Source organism: Aegilops tauschii, chromosome 6 (genome assembly GCF_002575655.3).
Source record: "Aegilops tauschii subsp. strangulata cultivar AL8/78 chromosome 6, Aet v6.0, whole genome shotgun sequence".
NCBI lineage: Eukaryota > Viridiplantae > Streptophyta > Magnoliopsida > Poales > Poaceae > Aegilops > Aegilops tauschii.
The window spans coordinates 211,564,740-211,582,157 of record NC_053040.3 but is presented as its reverse complement, the minus strand read 5'-3'; the positions used below and the strand labels follow the sequence as shown (position 1 = coordinate 211,582,157).

Here is a 17,418-nt window from a genome sequence, read left to right as displayed (position 1 = left end):
TAATAAAATAAGTGTTGTTTACATAAAAAAAGTCAATTCCAATGTTTACCACTTCTATTTTAATATACTTTTACGCTAATTATCCTAATTAGCAGTGTTTTATCCAGATTAACCCATAAAGTTTTACTGGTTTTTACCACTTTTAAAATATTTTAGGTTGCAATAGATTTTGTAGTGAATCTTTTGCCGGACAAAGCGTTGGAGTTATGTACAGTGGGATGCAACACCCGAAAGCAAATGTGATGAAGAAGAATGGTATGGAGGCAGCAAACAAGAAGACGTGGGACATAGTTAAGGAACTCGTACAGACGAAACCACATGTACATATACCTGACGGTTGTGAGATAAAACAATATTTTTGGCTAAGCCATTCGACATGTTCATCCACAGGAAAAACTTCAGCTTCATGCTTCTCATCAATATATCGCTCCATAGCTTTAAACTTTCTAGTGTTTAAGGATTTGCGCATCTCTATCATAATCTTCATGGATGCCTCGGGACACATATCTGCATCACTGCAACCCCCAGAAAGGTGTTGCTTGAGCCTTCTCATGCCAGCATGGACGATCTTTCCACAAAATGTACACTGGAGTAAATCTTTCCTCTCTAAATCTGGCCAAAACCCATACTTCCAAACTGGATCATCTGATGTAGCTCTTTTCATAGGATCCATCAGAGCAGGGACACCTCGCTACTGCAACAACACCGAGAAAAGGCTCAATCAGTCGTCAAAGAGAGAAGAGCCAAATCACTAGAGCAAGCAGACAAGCATGGGGAAGGAAAGAAGCGATGGTGGGGTTGCTGCCTTGTGGATGGAGAAGCAGATTTGGGAGCAAACAGATGCAGAGGCGGAGTAGGCAAGCAGCCAAGCACATCTACGGATCTACCTACAATGCAGGGAGAAACGGAGTACTTGGAAGGGTAGAAGAAAATTCAGAGGAGGCCAAGGTAGAAGTGAGATGAGAACGGGAGCCACACCTTGCTGTTGCGCCAGAGGAGGAAGGAGAGTTGAGCCCGACGAGGAGGGGCACAGATCGGAGCTGTAGAGGAAGGAGCCGCCGCCAAAGGTCAGAAGGAGAGAAGGAAACCCTATCGGGTGGATTGGACGATTGGTTCGATCCTCTCTGTCCTGCCCTTCGCCTTATACCTGTTCGCACTAGCGTGCAAGCCCAATATTTCCCGCGAAAGCTTCCCGCACGGGCCACTCTTTCCCGCCTGGAAGCATCCCGTGGCATCCGATCTGGCCCATGGCGCCGCCCTACGCACCTAGGCGGACGATTCAGACGCCCTAGGATCTAAAGTGGACGCTTTACGACGATGTATAAGGCAGGTTCGACGCCTTGCCACCGAGGGCGCCCCGACGCTAAGGCATCGCCTAGGCGACGCTTCACAGATGCCTTTAAAACAATGATATTTCCCCAGGTAGGTAAAAGCATGCGCCGACTATTTGACTGACTGGGTCTCGTTTGTTTACTGTCGAACATGTGCTCTCCGTCCCAGCTCTTCCGGTGCTCCCTTCCTGTCTGCCGAGCTAGAGGGTTGGCATATGTCGGGTCAGCGTTCCTCGTCTTTCTCATTCTATGGCGGCTCTTCTCCCTTCATGTCGACCCAGCTTTTGGATGCCACCGGTTTGGAATATATTAGGTAGGCCCCTTGCACTGTGGGTAGGGGTGGGAGAGGCGGAGGATGTTGTCTGGTTAGCATATGTCAGGTAGGCCCCATGCATGGTGGGTGGGGGGAGGGCAGCGGGTAATGTGTGTGTTTTCTGCGTTGGGTGTGTCAGACGTTTGTCAGGTGGGCCTCGTGCGCGGTGGGTGGGGTGGGAGAGGACCGCAGGCAATCTGGGCAGGGAGGTGTAGATCGTTTAACGTGTGGAGGTAGGATTGTGTAATTTTGGATCAAAGTATGTAGTGTTCATATGAAAATTAGGAGCAAACAAGTAGTATTGGAGGGGGGGGGGGGTTGTTAAACATGTGGCCAATATAAACTTACAAGTATATAGGTATGAATTTATGGCAACCCGCTGCTAGACAACTCTCCTCCTCTGTTCTCGACAATTCCTGGCCATCCTAGGCTCTGGCTTTTTTAACCCCATGTATTCGGCATGATTATACTTTGCGTCGATCAATAGAAGCTCTTGGCTCTAAAAAGGTGTATAAATCTAAATTTACTCACATAGTAGATTTATATATACACACACATAGTAGCAAAACAGCCGGTGCATTGCAACGAGGACATACTTTTGATATGAAGCAAAACAAAACATCCACGAATCATAAGACTTATACAGTTCGACATCAGGAATTACAGTGCGGGACCATGATACACCTCATAGGATCGCCTGACATCTGGTCCATATCCGTAGAGGGCATGGATCATGGTGCACACGACCAACTTTTTTTTGCGGGGAATGCACACGGCCAATGACAGCAAAGGAATGATAGAGAATGTAAAAGAGGTTGGTGGAATCTCGGTAAGTAGATGGGTGCGAGCAAGTGGAAAAATTCTCACCGGACGTGGCGTGGGCTTGGGTTGATCAATGTAAATTGAATGGTGGCATTCATCCTCTAAGATGCACTGTTCAAACTCTTCGTCGTTTGAATGAATTTTTCTCATCGATGGGGTCTTAGCAGTGTGAGGTTCAAGTGAACTTTCGTGCGTGCTACCAATATGTCCCAATTTTTTTACGACTACCTGGGATTTTGATGGTGTATTCTTTTGGTGCCATTGAATTTAGGAGGTTCTTTCCCTTGGTCTAGTCTTCGATAAAGAAGGCGGCGGTCCGTGCACAAGAAGCAGATGGAGTTCTTCGAACAGATCTGGGTGAAAACCTACTCTTGGCTAGATGCCAAAGCGGGCGATGGCGGCGCTCTACGGCATGGGCCGGCTTAAGACAGAACCGGCAAAGTCAATTTTCTGGAAGATGTTATGGTTTTTTCCTTATGCTGCCGCCGCTGCGTTTTTGCCGTCGGAGATCGATTCTGCTGCAAGATGTTGTACGACGCCGCTGCACCTGTACGTCGTCAAGACCGACAAGAGTTCCATCACGCGCGTCAGGTTCGGAAGTACGAACATGTCTCCACCTCAGCTGTTTCCGAGGCGTTCCCGACGCAGAGTACCAGCGGCCAGGAAATCAAGTCGGACTCCTGGCTCAAAAGGAAAGGAAAAAGGGGTTACTAGCCCACGTGAGATACATCAGGAGGAATATTCCTTAACTGATTAGACGCTTGAGCTAAAAGCTAAAGGTGAACTAGTCTGATCCGAGTACAATTCAGATTTTGTAGTCCATCTACGACCGAGCGCGGGCATCCGAGTCAATCGGGGAAGAGTTCAAGTACTACTACTACTGGATCATCAACAGGGAAAAAGTGCATACGGCCAACACATGACCTAACACTCCAAATTTCAAGACCGCAGCCTCGGGCGCCACGCTTCACGAACAGGCTGCGCGTGCATACGCTGAAGCATGCAGTAAAAAAAACACGACCCGGGCGGGCGTGGGTTATCCACGGCCACCACAACTGGGTCAGACCCGCCTGGATCGACCCGGCCGCTCCCCCGCTGCCGCGGCTCTGCCATGGCCGACGCGTCGCTCCGTCACATCGCCTCCAGCGCCTGCTGCCTCCGCGGCTAAAACAAGCAACCGTACTACCAACTCGCCTCTGTGCCATGACCCGATATTGCTGCCTTCGTCAGTGTGTCCCGGAGGACGTACGCACAAGTCGTCTTTTGTCCAAGGAAAACAGGACAATGGCTCACTGTTTATGAAGACAGACGAGATCATCTCTCGTTCAAACATCAGGTGAAAATCGTGCAGTCTGTTTTAACAACACATATTAATTTTTGAGAACAATTACTTTGTCCCGTAATATTTTTACGCAGGATAATCATTCAGGACAAAGGTGTTGTACGGCGGATATGGAGCGCACACCAGTATAAATCTACACTGACGTTCGTTCGTCCGTGTCATGTTGCTCGACGGATACACATGCAAGTCGTCGTCCCCGCTGCCTGGTTTACATCAACGCGCCGGCCGACTCGCCCGTCCGCACCGCCTTACAACACCACGGACGAATCGCCCGTCCGCCCTCGCGGCCGGTTCACGCGTCCACGCTGGTTTACGACGCGGAGAACAATTTGCTCGTCCGCACCAGCGTACAACGCTACGGCCGACTCATCCGTTTGCTCCTTCGGGCGACTCATCCATGGTTGATTTTAGCTTCACCGTGGTGACCATCAACTCCATGGCGGATAATTTCCGGCCTAACATATCAGGTGACATCTATCTAAGTCTATTTTTGACACATTGTTTTTGTCAAAAGAACAGTTACTTCGGACCGTATATTTTGATATGCAGGACAATTATTCATTATAAAACGTGGTTATGGAGCACGCGCTGGCAACGTACTGCCCGGTGTTCGTCCGTGTCACATTACACGATGAATGAACATGAGCAAGTCGCCGTCCCTGTGGCCTGGTTTACATCAGCTTGCCGGGGCCATGCCTGCGATTAACTCGCCCGTCTGTGCCGGTTTACAACACCGGTGCCGATTTTCCCCGTCCGCAATGGTTTACAATGCCGCGTCCGATTCATCTAAGCTGCCCCTGATGCTGCGATCATCTTTGTCGTTCTGTTTCTCGCGGCCTGGTCTATATCAACATACCAGGCCACACCTGTCTGCCCGCCGTCGGTGCTGGATGGTTCAAATGGGCAGGCGCACAAGTCGCCGCCACTAAAGTTTAGTTAACTTCAAACAGCCAGTTGGAAGGGACCATTGGCCGAGTTGCTGACACGCCTCATACATGATCATTTATAACTCGCCGCCGTCACCTCAACCTTCTGTGGATTCACATCGCGCTATCAACACCAATGATATACACCTTATGCTATGGTCAATATGGAGAATCTCAAAGCCAACTCCTCGAGTCATCTTGAGACTCGGGGGCTACAATGATATGACTCGGCAGCATTGGTCGGTTTCAATGCATTCAAGAACTCCGGGTCATTGGAGGGAAAAATAACCCGGTCCCGGAGGCTACCACCATATTGGTAAAAAGTTTAAAGGCCGTCAGAAAATTTCCGGCTTAAAAAGAAGGATTCCGGTTTAGATCCGGCTCAAGAGACTTGACATCTCCCACAAAGCACTGAAGCTCTTAAATATCCGGTTTAAAATCCGGTTCAAGGGAAATTTATCTGCCACAAAGTTTTGAAGCTCTCAAATCCGGTTCAAAATCCGGTTCATGGTAAATTTGTTTATCACAAAGCTTTGAAACTCTCAATATCCAGTTTTTCCGGTTCAAAAAGAATTTATCTCTCGCAAAAGTTCGAGTTCTCAGGAAAAATTAAAGGGACCAAAAAGAGTCTGTTACAAAGCACAACCCAAACATAGGTACCCTGCTTTAATGACCATTGGGAGCTGATCGTATTCGAATTTAGCATAACCCTTTAGGTGTGACCCTGATCGTATTCAAATCAGAGTCGTTAAATATTCTCATGATCACTAGGGGGCTTCCTGTTCAAACATAGGTCGTATTCGAACCAAAGAGAACATAGCTGTCGGTACCCTCTTGATCAGCACACTGCCGAGCTCACTAGGGGGCTTCTTGATCGTATTCGAATCATAGCTCAACCCCTTTTGGGAACCGACGTGGATCGTATTCGAATCAGCGTCGTTAAACAACTCTCAAGGTCATTTGGGGGCTTCCTGTTCAAACATAGGTCGTATTCGAACCAAAGAGAACATAGCTGTCGGTACCCTCTTGATCGGCAACACCAAAGCCACTGGGGGCTATATGATCGTATTCGAATCTTAGCTTAACCCCTTTGGGACGGTTTTCTGATCGTATTCGAATTAGAAGCCTCAAATTTTTTGAAGTCTCTTTTTGCAAACAATTTTTGGATTTTATTTGAAGCTCTTTTGATCATATCTAAAGTGTATATGAGTGGTTGCTATTTAACCCAGTTTGACTTTGGATGATAAGTCGCCATCATATCACAATTATAAACATTTGGAAGTCTTGATTTCTAAAGATTGGGTTATCACCCTTACTGCACAGGTCACATAAACCGGCAGTGAAAATTCAATATCACAGGTATAATATTATTATTATAGTTATGTTTCAAAGTTATGATTCATAACAGGCTTATCTGTGACTCCTTGTTACACATCAATGGTTATATGTGAGATATTATGACCCGCCCTGCGGTAAACCGCCAAGGAATCTTGTGATCTAATTATGTGCAGGATAAGACTACATTTGGGTGGTTACCCGCTCTGGTTTTTGACGTTAAGTCGCCAGGGCATATGTTGTTTAAACTCTGCAGGATTTACAGAGCTATGACTTACATAAATGATTAAATTCAAGCCCATCATCTTAGATTGAAATTGGTGTCTCAAAAGGGTTATCAATTCTTGATTTTCTCAAAGGCTATAAGCCGCCGGGTTGTACAAATTTCGGCTTACAATGGAGGCGTATTAAATCGCCATTGGCCAAGAGCCGCCGAATATTTAAACTCCGGATCTACTTATCAGCAGATGAGGTATTCAAAGTCGCTTTGGCGCAATGGCTATTATTTTATCAATGGATATGATTTATTCTACAATGGAAAGAATAGTCCCGAGTCGCTGCAGGCTTACGACCCGGCACTTGGGGGCTACATTATTTAAATTGAGATCACATCAAATATGCAAGTCCCATGTCACTGCCAGCATGCACCATGGCACTTGGGGGCTAATGTAAAGACATTTTTTGCTCAACTTATTGAAGACCCGACTCATCACATTGTAATGAGCCGGCCCTTGGGGGCTACCAATTGCTCCTGTCGAAAATTCAAGGTACACAAGCCTTAATCTATTATATTGAAAGATCCACTACTCAGTTGGTAGAGTACAAAGCTCTTAACCTTGTGGACGTGGGTTCAAGCCCCATGGTGGAGATTACATCATATGCTGCTATTATCAATGAATCATATACAAAGTCCCAGCTCGGTAATATCTTACTGACCCGGCCCTTGGGGGCTACACGTTGCTAGTCAAGTTTACATGATCATATTTACAAAGTCCCTGCTCATTATTATATAATGACCCGGCCCTTGGGGGCTACACTGGTTGAAGTTTTTATGAGCATAAGGCAATTACAAGTCCCAGGTTGCTGCAAGCATGACAACCCGGTACTTGGGGGCTACATATGTGGAATATTCAGTTTATGACTAATGATTGAGATGAATAACCCGGTTTTCTTCAAGGTTGCAACACTTATATTGAAGCAAGTCTTAAGTTATCACTATGTTCTCCTCTTAAGACTTGGGGGCTACAGGTGATATGCATATAAGGGAGAAAAAATCTTTAAATTCTCAGTTTGGAGCAGACCAGATTAACCCGGTGTTTGCAACAAGCATGACCCGGTGTCACCAATAATAATGACCCGGCGTCGGCAACAGTTATGACCCGGTGTTATCAATATTTACAAGACGGTAATTTTGGCAATTATAACTAGCCAGCCTCTACATCTTTAAACTGGCGGATCACCAGATGAATCTTGAGTCTAAGATGTTTATTAAGCCGGAGTTTTGGAAACCGACTCAAATGGATTATTTCATATAATATTTCTTTATAAGAGCCAATGTCAGCAAATGGATTATGAAGCTAGGAAATTGACCCGGATATTCCAGGAGAAAATGTCAAGGACTTAAGGATGATCAGGTGCCGGCTTACAAGAATATTTAACCCGGAGCACAACCTGTCAAATTTGTTCTTCAGTTATTTTGCAGGATCAGTTTAACATGGATAAATCCAAATTAAACTGCGGGCTAATGTCGGGGATATACCCCGCGGTATGACCCGGCCAGACTTGGTGACTCACCAGAGACCTGGCCAGACTTGGCGACTCACCAGAGACCTGGCCAGACTTGGCGACTCACCAGAGACCTGGCTAGAGCTTGGCGACTCACTGGTGATCCGCCCGAACATGGCGATTCACAGGTAACCCGCCTGGACATTGTGACTCACTGGAGACCCGGCGGGCGGATCAAACGAATGACAAGGCCCAAGGCCCAGCAGGCTGGCTTATACTCTGGTGGGCCGGCTTAAGGAGAAAGGGATGACGAATATTTCCTTTACGAGGAAGCAAGACCCGGATTTGTATTCAACTTGTAAGAAAAGATAGACTAGTCCTAGTCCTACTAGGACTCCGCATGTAACCCGCCCCTCTAACTTATATAAGGAGGGGCAAGGCACCCCAAAGAGGGACAAGCAACAAGAAACAATCTCTAGGGCTAGACACAAAGAGCCGGCTTACCGGCGACTCTCTCATGAGCATAATGAGACCTAGCCACAAACAGCATGTAGGGCTATTACCGGATGATGTTTCCCGGGGCCCGAAGCTGTCTAAATTCTTGTCTTGTGTTGCGTCTCTCGATTCCGCCCAACCCCTCTCAAGCTACCACATAGATGCGCTGGCCTCGCGGCTAAGTCCTGACACTAAGGACATCTGCCGTGACAATTCCACGACATTTCCCGAACCCGACCCGAGCAGTCGTCACCGTTGGATCCGGATCATGCCCAAACATCCGGAAAGTATCTTCGGTTCTTTATTAGACTCTCCCTAGCCTATCTTTTCCGTCTGTCCGATTACGATCGGAGGGAGAAGATAGCCCCTAACCTAACCCACTCGCTATATATACTAGTCTAAACCGAGACCAAATCCCTAATTTCTAGGGATCCTCCTAGCCGCCGCCGCCACTCTCTCTCTCGCATCTCCATCGGGATCCTCCCAGGTCCATCCCCACCACCACCAGCCTCCGACCATCTCCCTCGTTTTCAGCTCCGAACCAACCCACAGCCGCGCCGCTCCTCTCGCTCGATCCCTCCCCGAGCACCTCGTGCCCAACTTCCGCTGCTCCCGTGCGCTTCCAGGAGTCTCCCTGCCTCCCCAAGCCACCTCACCTCCCTGTCCCCGAGCACCTCGTCCCCGCCTCCGGCCACGCCATCGACCCTCTCCGGCGAACCCAATAGATGACTTGCGCCCGTCTCCTCTTTCTCTCCCCCGTTTCCCTCTCCTTCCTTCTCTAATCTCTCTCCCTTCCTCGTTTGTTTTCTTATCTGCCAGGAAACGAACGGGGCTCGCCCCTGCTGCCATGGCCGCCGGTGAACGGAGCCGCCGTGTGTGTCCTCCCCGTCCCTGCCGTTCGTGCCGCCGGATCGGGTCGCCTCCGCCCGGCTCCTCTCGCCCGACTGCCCTTGCTCGCCTCCCGCCGCAGGGCCTCGTCTCTGCTTCGATCAGAGGAACGAAGCTGTCGCCGCCCGCTTCGTCAGTTTCAGGACGCGAGCGCTGCTCGTGTTGATCGCGCCCTGAACCCCCCGAGCTCGTGGATGCCCGGCGCCCGAGGCCTCCTGCCTCCCTGATGCTCATCGCCGAGCACCAGTGCTCCAAGCCCGGCCCTTCTGCAGCTCGCCGGTGAGCACATCTAGCCACCCGCGCCCGTGGTTCCCTACTTTTTCTTCCCGTTTCTTCTCCCTTTATCTCTTATCTGAATTCACTCGCTCTCTGTATTTCTTCACAAGAGTTGAGCTGCCGTCGTCCTGTTTGACTCCCACCATCAGGAACCATCTCCCCTCGTCAGATCCGGTGGATCCCCGCGCCCGTCCCCGGCCACCGGTGCCCTCGCCGGAGACCATCTGCGCCTGCCAAGTCCTGCACCTCTGCTTCGCTCGCCTGAACCAGCGCCTCGACCCGCTCCTCGCTCGCATTGACCGCGCCAAGTCACACGACCGACTGCACGCGCTTGGGCCACCTCCCCTTCGCCAGATCCGGCCCAGCCGCTCCTCTGCTTCGGCCCGGCAGCCCACCTGCGTCGCCCTGCCAGCCTTGCCTCTCCACCGACTGGGCCTAGCCCATGGGTGAGCCGCCCCTCCAGCCACTCTCCTGTACACTGCTGACCTAGCCAGATTCGGCCCGATTCATGTTTTTTTTTCGCGGAACGATTTTAGCTATTTATCCAGAGACTGCCAGTTTTGCAGAAAAACCCCTAGAGTTCTTGCATTTAATAACTCACAAGTGGTGCATCATATGTAAATATTTTATATATGAAAAATGCTTAGTTTTTCATCTAGTTTCATAATATGCTGCTTTCATCCATGTTTGAAATCTTTAAAATGTTTTTTGATTAAATTTGCTCGAATGCCATGCTAAAATGCTTTATTTCATAACTAAATAACCGTAGCTCGGTTTTAAATAAACCTGATATGTAAATGGGGTGGAAAAATGCCTAGTTTAACTTGGTGCACTTACTTTGCATGTTTAACAACTCTAAAATTATGTAATAGGTAGAACAGTACCAAATCCAAAACACGCATATGGGGATTTTCCGGAATTGTTGTTTGTTGTTTCCGGCCTCATTTTAAACTTGCCTAAATAGTTAGTTTACTTATGCTTCACCCTTTTGCCATGTTTAATAACATTTAATATTGTTGGGTACATAACCGAGAGAGAACTAAATAATTGATGTGGTGTTTCGTCAATATGCAACTTGTTGCTTATTGAGCTCCACTTAATTTGTAGTATTGTTTGTGCACTTTGCCATGCCATGCCTCATTAAACTGGACATGCATCATACTTGATTGTGCATCATGCCATGCTTATGTGTTGGTTGTTTACCATGTTGTTTGCTTCTTTCCGGTTTACGTCTCTCGTTAGCTTCGGTTTCGTTCCGGAGTTGTGAGGATTCGTTCGACTACGTCCGTTTGTCTTCTTCATGGACCCGTTCTTCTTCCTTGCGGGATCTCAGGCAAGATGACCATACCCTCGAAATCACTTCTATCTTTGCTTGCTAGTTGTTCGCTCTATCGCTATGTTGCGCTACCTACCACTTGTTATATCATGCCTCCCATATTACCATGTCAAGCCTCTAACCATCCTTTCCTAGCAAACCGTTGTTTGGCTATGTTACCGCTTTTGCTCAGCCCCTCTTATAGCGTTGTTATTTGCAGGTGAAGATGAAGTTTGTTCCATGTTGGGACATGGATATTGTTGGGATATCACAATATATCTTATTTTAATTAATGCATCTATATACTTGGTAAAGGGTGGAAGGCTCGGCCTTATGCCTGGTGTTTTTTCCACTCTTGCCGCCCTAGTTTCCGTCATACCGGTGTTATGTTCCTTGATTTTGCGTTCCTTACGCGGTTGGGTGTTATGGGAACCCCTTGACAGTTCGCTTTGAATAAAACTCCTCCAGTAAGGCCCAACCTTGGTTTTACATTTGCCTCACCTAGCCTTTTTCCCTTGGGTTTCCGGAGCCCGAGGGTCATCTTTATTTACCCCCCCGGGCCAGTGCTCCTCTGAGTGTTGGTCCGAACTAGATCCACTTTCAGCGCCACCTCAGAGAAACTTGAGGTCTGGTTTTAGTTGTACGTAGTGTTCATCCGGTGTGCCCTGAGAACGAGATATGTGCAGCTCCTATCAGGATTTGTTGGCACATCGGGCGGCTTTGCTGGTCTTGTTTTACCATTGTCGAAATGTCTTGTAAACCGGGATTCCGAGACTGATCGGGTCTTCCCGGGAGAAGGAATATCCTTCGTTGACCGTGAGAGCTTATGATGGGCTAAGTTGGGACACCCCTGCAGGGTATAAACTTTCGAGAGCCGTGCCCGCGGTTATGTGGCAGATGGGAATTTGTTAATGTCCGGTTATAGAGAACTTGACACTTGACTTAATTAAAACGCATCAACCGCGTGTGTAGCCGTGATGGTCTCTTTTCAACGGAGTCCGGGAAGTGAACACGGTCTTTGTGTTATGATTGTGTGTAAGTAGTTTCAGGATCACCTCTTGATCACTTCTACCTTCTCGACCGTTCTGTTGCTTCTGTTCTCGCTCTTATTTGCGTATGTTAGCCGCCATATTTGCTTAGTGCTTGCTGCAACTCCACCTCATTACCACTTCCTACCCATAAGCTTAAATAGTCTTGATCTCGCGGGCTTTGAGATTGCTGAGTCCTCGTGACTCACCAGATACTATCACAACAGTTGCAGGTGCCGTTAACGCCAGTGCAGGCGATGCTACCGAACTCAAGTGGGAGTTCGACGAGGAACTTGGTCGTTACTATGTTTCGTTTCCTGATGATCAGTAGTGGAGCCCAGTTGGGACGATCGGGGATCTAGCAATTGGGGTTATCTTCTTTTCATTTGGATTTGACCGTAGTCGGTCTATGTGTGTATCTTGAATGATGTATGAATTTATTTATGAATTGTGTGAAGTGGCGATTGTAAGCCAACTCTCTTTATCCCATTCTTGTTCATTACATGGGATTGTGTGAAGATGACCCTTCTCGCGACAAAATCTACAATGCGGTTATGCCTCTAAGTCGTGCCTCGACACGTGAGAGATATAGCCGCATCGTGGGTGTTACAGCCCTTAGAACTATGGTGGACTTGGACTGTTGGAGATGCAAAGTATTTTTTCTTTGTTTTGCAGGTTGTGCGCATCTCTGGGATGCTGAAGGAAGTTTCTCTCTTACAGGTCCGGCTTGCTGTAACTGCTCTTTTCGGCGCCTGCAAGCTTCTTATGTCAAGATGGACAGTCTTTGGAGTATCTAGCGGCTGCAGCGCTTGGTTGTTTTAAATTTCTTTTCCCCTTCAGGCCTGCTGCCATGTTTTGGCTGCAGTATGTAATCCTGCTTCTCCTGATCATGTTGGTCATCGCATTGTGGTCCTTCCACTTTGCCTTATAGGATCTTTTATTCAGCTCATTCTCATAGTTTCTTCTTATCCTCCCCTCTTATCATCTGCAGATCTATGTAACTTTCTTTGTACTATCTCTTTGAGCTGAATGAAATTAGGCACCTCTTAGTGCCTTTGCTTGTTAAAAAAAAACATAGCAGTACATGACAAACGTGACGACATTATTAATTAATAAAAAAAAGAAAAAGAGTCGGAGAAAGAACAAAAACAATGATAGCCGACGCCGGCCGTGCAATCCAAGCGACCGGCGGTATTACTTTCCAAAAATGAGCTCCGGCTGAAACACTTTCTTTTTAGAGCGGCGCGGCCGCGGGTACAAAACGAAATTGGCGGGTAAAAATAGGCAGCTTTAAGAAACAGGGCCGGAGCCGGCCCACGGGACGGGTTCCCGCGACGGGAAAAACGCGCCGAAACCTCGTGCTCCTGCATGACATCTCCCTCCCTCCCTCCATGAGCCACTACCACTAGACTAGCGTCCATTATTGCTCACAACTTGCCTAATCACGGTCTTAATCCCTGCTGCGTCCCGATCCTAATCCCTCCGCCCCGCCCCCGCTTTAAAACGCCCACAGCTTTCTTCCCTCAACCTCTGTCTACCCTCCTTCCTTGGCCGCTGACCGCCTCCACTCCCCCTTCGAATCCGCGGACCCATGGCTTCTTAAACAACTCGGACCTGCGGAAGCACAGCGCATCCTCCTCCTCCTCGCCGCGGAAGAATCTTGAAGGGTCCTGATTCTCGGAGGGTCTTGATGGGGATATGCGCGTCCTCGGAGCACCTCGGCCAGCAGGGGCAGGAGGCGGACGAGAGCATCGTGTACGTCATGGACGAGGAAGGAGGAGGCGGCGCGTCGTCGCCGAGGAAGGTGGCCTCCCTCTTCTCCCAGAAGGGCAAGAAAGGCCCCAACCAGGACGCCGTCATCCTCTGCCAGGTAGTAATTTCTTCGCCGCCTCTATCTTGAAGTAGTACTATCTACTTTCCCGTGCTTGATGTTGGTTGGGTTTGGGTTGAATTCCTCCATTTTGCGCTCCAATTGTCCCTGTTTTAACTCTACTCTGCTTTTGGGTGTTCTTGAGGCCAGCTGGGAGGGAGCTTCCATTCCATGAGCTTATCGGCTCATCACAAGAACCTCTTAATTTGTTCTGCAGTTATCTGTGAATCTTTTTTTTTCTATATGATTCCTTACTAGTACTCCTATATATGCTGGAATTCGTGCCTTTATTGGGTTAGCTGGGGTGGTTTCGATTACTGGGTTATGCTTATGCCTGAAACTTGAGGTGTGTTCTTGGTGCTAGCTAGTGGCTGATTTTTGTGGCCGTAGAGCAGTTTATCTTTTTCCTTCAAGCTTCTGTGGTGGCTCAACATTCTACAGATATTTCCATCAACAGCACAACTGGACTAGTACAATCTTTTTTGCGGTCAAATTACTCCACCTAGTTTTCGCTTCTGCCCTGTCTAAATCCGAACTGTACAGTACTGTGGCTACCGTTCCAAGTTTCCCCCCCTAACTTTTAGCTATTTATTTAGGTGTTTAAAACGTTTCCAGGAACTAGGAGGTTCAATTGACAAATTGTCGAACCTTTTTCATTTGTACTAATTCTTGTTAGAGAGATGGTGAAGGAAGTTCATAATGTCAGGAGGGGCTAATTATTACACTTTGGCGAATGCTAGAGTACTGTACTACTCCTACTAGTAGTTTTGTTGTGCAAACCATTGTCGTTCGACCAAAAGGGTGAAAAAATTTCGAAACGGCCAAACGAGTGAAATCATTCAGATTTAGTTTTGTTGTGGCAGCTAATTTTTTTTCCCGCAATCATTGCACCATGTGATGTGATCTAGTACATCGAAAAGAGGGACACCATGTGATCCTGTAAAGGTTCCAAAGCAGCCATGTGTTTCCAAAGATTCCAAATTGTTCCCAAAGATTGCTTTACCGAACACCACTAACCTCACCTACCATTCGAGTTTTTAACTACCTACCGAATAGTACAGTACAGTAGTATATTTCAGAATCTTCAAATCAACTGTGCAATTTTGTCCGAATCTCATGAATTTTGTTTTGTTTTTCACCAGGGATTCGGCATGGAGGACGGCGTGTTCTGCGGCGTGTTCGACGGCCACGGCAGATGCGGCCACTTGGTGAGCAAGCTGGTGAGGGACTACCTCCCCTTCATGGTCCTGAGCCACCGGAACGCGCTGCTCCTGGCGGACGCGGACGCGGACGCGGACGCCGACGACCCCGTGTTCAGCGACGCCTCGCCGTCGTCCTCCGCGGACAGCAGCGGCAACTCGTCGCCGCACCCGTCGCAGATGCTGGAGGAGTGGAGGGAGGCCTGCAGCAATGCGTTCAAGGCCATGGACAACGAGCTCAAGCTGCAAGCCAATATGGACTGCGCCTTCAGTGGCACCACGGCAGTGTGTGCCATCAAGCAGGTAACTAGTCAATTGATCGAGTATTACACAAAGAGAACAGCAGCAGCAGCAGCTTATCATCTTACAAAAAAAAAAATCCGTGTCTTGAATTTGATGGGTAACAGGGCAAGGATCTGATCATTGCCAACCTCGGGGACTCGAGGGCGGTTCTTGCGACCATGTCTGGGGCCGGGTACCTCAAGGCCGTGCAGCTCACCACTGACCAGAAGCCCGGCCTGCCTGGTGAGACCTCCGGCCACTGCATTCTTTCATTGACCATTCCGCCATTGCATTGCAGTGATGTAATTAACTAAGCTTTGATGTGATCACGTACGTACAGAGGAGGCGGAGAGGATCAAGAGGTGCGAGGGGCGCGTGTTCGCGCTGAGGGAGGAGCCGGGCGTGATGCGGGTGTGGCTGCCCGGCGAGAACCTCCCGGGGCTGGCCATGGCGCGCGCGCTGGGGGACTCGAGGCTGAAGCACCACGGCGTCATCTCGACGCCGCAGGTGACGGCGCACCGGATAAGCGACGCGGACCTGTTCATCATCCTGGCCACGGACGGGGTGTGGGACGTGCTGAGCAACGAGGAGGTGGTGTCCATCGTCTGCGCCACGCCGCGGAAGCAGCACGCGTCCAAGGCCGTGGTGGAGGCGGCGGTGCAGAGGTGGAAGACCAAGTACCCGTCCTCACGGGTGGACGACTGCTCCGCGGTCTGCCTCTTCCTGCACGACCACACCGCCGCAGCGCCCACGAAGCTCTAGCCGGCGCTCAGGCTCCGGCAAAAGGCCGGCCGTTCAGCTCCATCTTGTACATGTTTCTCTCTTTTTTGCCGGGGTTTTGCTTTTCATTTTTTGCAAATGTGATGCAAATACTTTTCTAGGTTTGTGTAAGTGTAAGATAGTTTCGGCTGAAGAAAAATACTACCCGCGGACTCCTTGCGGATCCTCGGCCGGACGGCTATCAAGGATGTTGTGCGTCTCCCATCACACTCACACACCAGATAAGAAATCCAGCCAAATAATCGCAAGTACGCTCCGAGGTGCAAATGCACCTGGATAAACACTAAATTTGGAAAAGTTTCAAAAAATTCCAAACTTTGCTGCAGAAAAACATTCTCGAGTGTCCTCCCCCGTACAAATTTTAGTGAAGAAATCACATTTGCGATGCTTTGCATAGAAAAAACAAAACAGACAGCTCGAACTGCTTTAAAAATGAGCCTTTTCAGAGTATTGATATATTTTTGTTGGCACATTGAATGTTATTTCCCCACGAAATTTTGCACGAGAATAAAACATTCAAACATGTGTGTTGCAAAAAAAAAAGTCTGATCTTTTTTATATTTTTACTATATTTTATTTGCACCTGCGGGTCCCTTGCTAATTAACTTCTCAGGTTTTTGCTTTTTGTTGCATAACTTGTAAACGCGGTTCAGAAAACACCAGAATTGATAAAAATTACACCCAAGTCTCTTGACCTCCTAGCGATGATTACAAGCACTAGAGCGAGCCGAAGGCATCCGGCGTCATCAACCCTTCCTCATCGAAGTCGGACAAACCTTGTTGTAGTAGACAGTCGGAAAATCATTGTGCTAAGGCCGAACAAGACCAGCTCACCAAAACATCAACCGCCGCCGATGCAAAGAAGTGTAGATCGAAAGGATCCAACTTGTAGACACACGATGACACAAGTGAAGACCGGATTCAAGTGGATCCACCGTAGACAAACACCAACCGAATTTCGTGTGATCCGTCGGATACACAACTCCCACTATGCTAGACGCGCTAGAACTTTGTAGTCGCCTCGCCTTCCTAAACAGGACCCAAAACATAACCAAATTCAAAAAGACTTAAAAATATAGTCCTCCCACCGGTCAAGGATGGATCCACCACGCATCCATGGCGCTAAGGCTACATGAGATGAGGCACGGGGTAGTGCCGAGGAAGTCAAGGAGGCTGCGCCGACAGGAGGCAAGGAAACCATATCGCAGTGCCGAGGAAGTCAAGGAGGCTGTGCCGACAGGAGGCAAGGAAACCATATCGCATGTGCTCCTGAGAGTCACAAACGAAGAGGTACGGGAAGGCAACTTCTCAAGTTTGATCCTCCAACTCTCTTCTTTATTCTCACATTCCCATGCCCTAAATTCATGAAGCACGCATAAGGGACTCACTGAAAAAAAAATGATTTTTTAGTGTCTGGGACTACACCACTCCAGCAAATCCACTTTGAAGGAGTTTCACCCGGGAATTACAGCTTTACCAAATGCTTCCTCT

At 48.4% G+C, this 17,418-nt stretch overlaps 1 protein-coding gene and 1 long non-coding RNA gene across 2 annotated transcripts; one reads left to right on the top strand and one right to left on the bottom strand.

Annotated features, from left to right (window-relative positions):
- Nucleotides 1-260: 260 nt before the first annotated feature.
- Nucleotides 261-1,099, bottom strand: LOC123494259 (uncharacterized). The gene is made up of 2 exons (XR_006664831.1): nt 979-1,099; nt 261-694 (listed from the first exon to the last, which is right to left on the bottom strand). It is a non-coding gene; the product is annotated as an uncharacterized lncRNA (long non-coding RNA).
- Nucleotides 1,100-13,059: 11,960 nt separating this feature from the next.
- LOC109772008 (probable protein phosphatase 2C 12) lies at nt 13,060-16,112 on the top strand. The gene is made up of 4 exons (XM_020330705.4): nt 13,060-13,666; nt 14,809-15,168; nt 15,273-15,390; nt 15,488-16,112. Exons 1-4 carry the CDS (start codon nt 13,487-13,489, stop codon nt 15,907-15,909), a joined length of 1,080 nt encoding a protein of 359 aa, XP_020186294.1. The 5' UTR covers nt 13,060-13,486; the 3' UTR covers nt 15,910-16,112.
- Nucleotides 16,113-17,418: the final 1,306 nt, after the last annotated feature.

Excerpts from the sequence above, each read along its gene's own strand:
- LOC109772008 (XM_020330705.4), top strand. The coding sequence starts at position 13,487 with ATGGGGATATGCGCGTCCTCGGAGCACCTCGGCCAGCAGGGGCAGGAG. Across the intron at positions 15,169-15,272 it reads CAGTGTGTGCCATCAAGCAG|GGCAAGGATCTGATCATTGC; the intron begins GTAACTAGTCAA and ends GATGGGTAACAG. Across the intron at positions 15,391-15,487 it reads CCAGAAGCCCGGCCTGCCTG|AGGAGGCGGAGAGGATCAAG; the intron begins GTGAGACCTCCG and ends ACGTACGTACAG.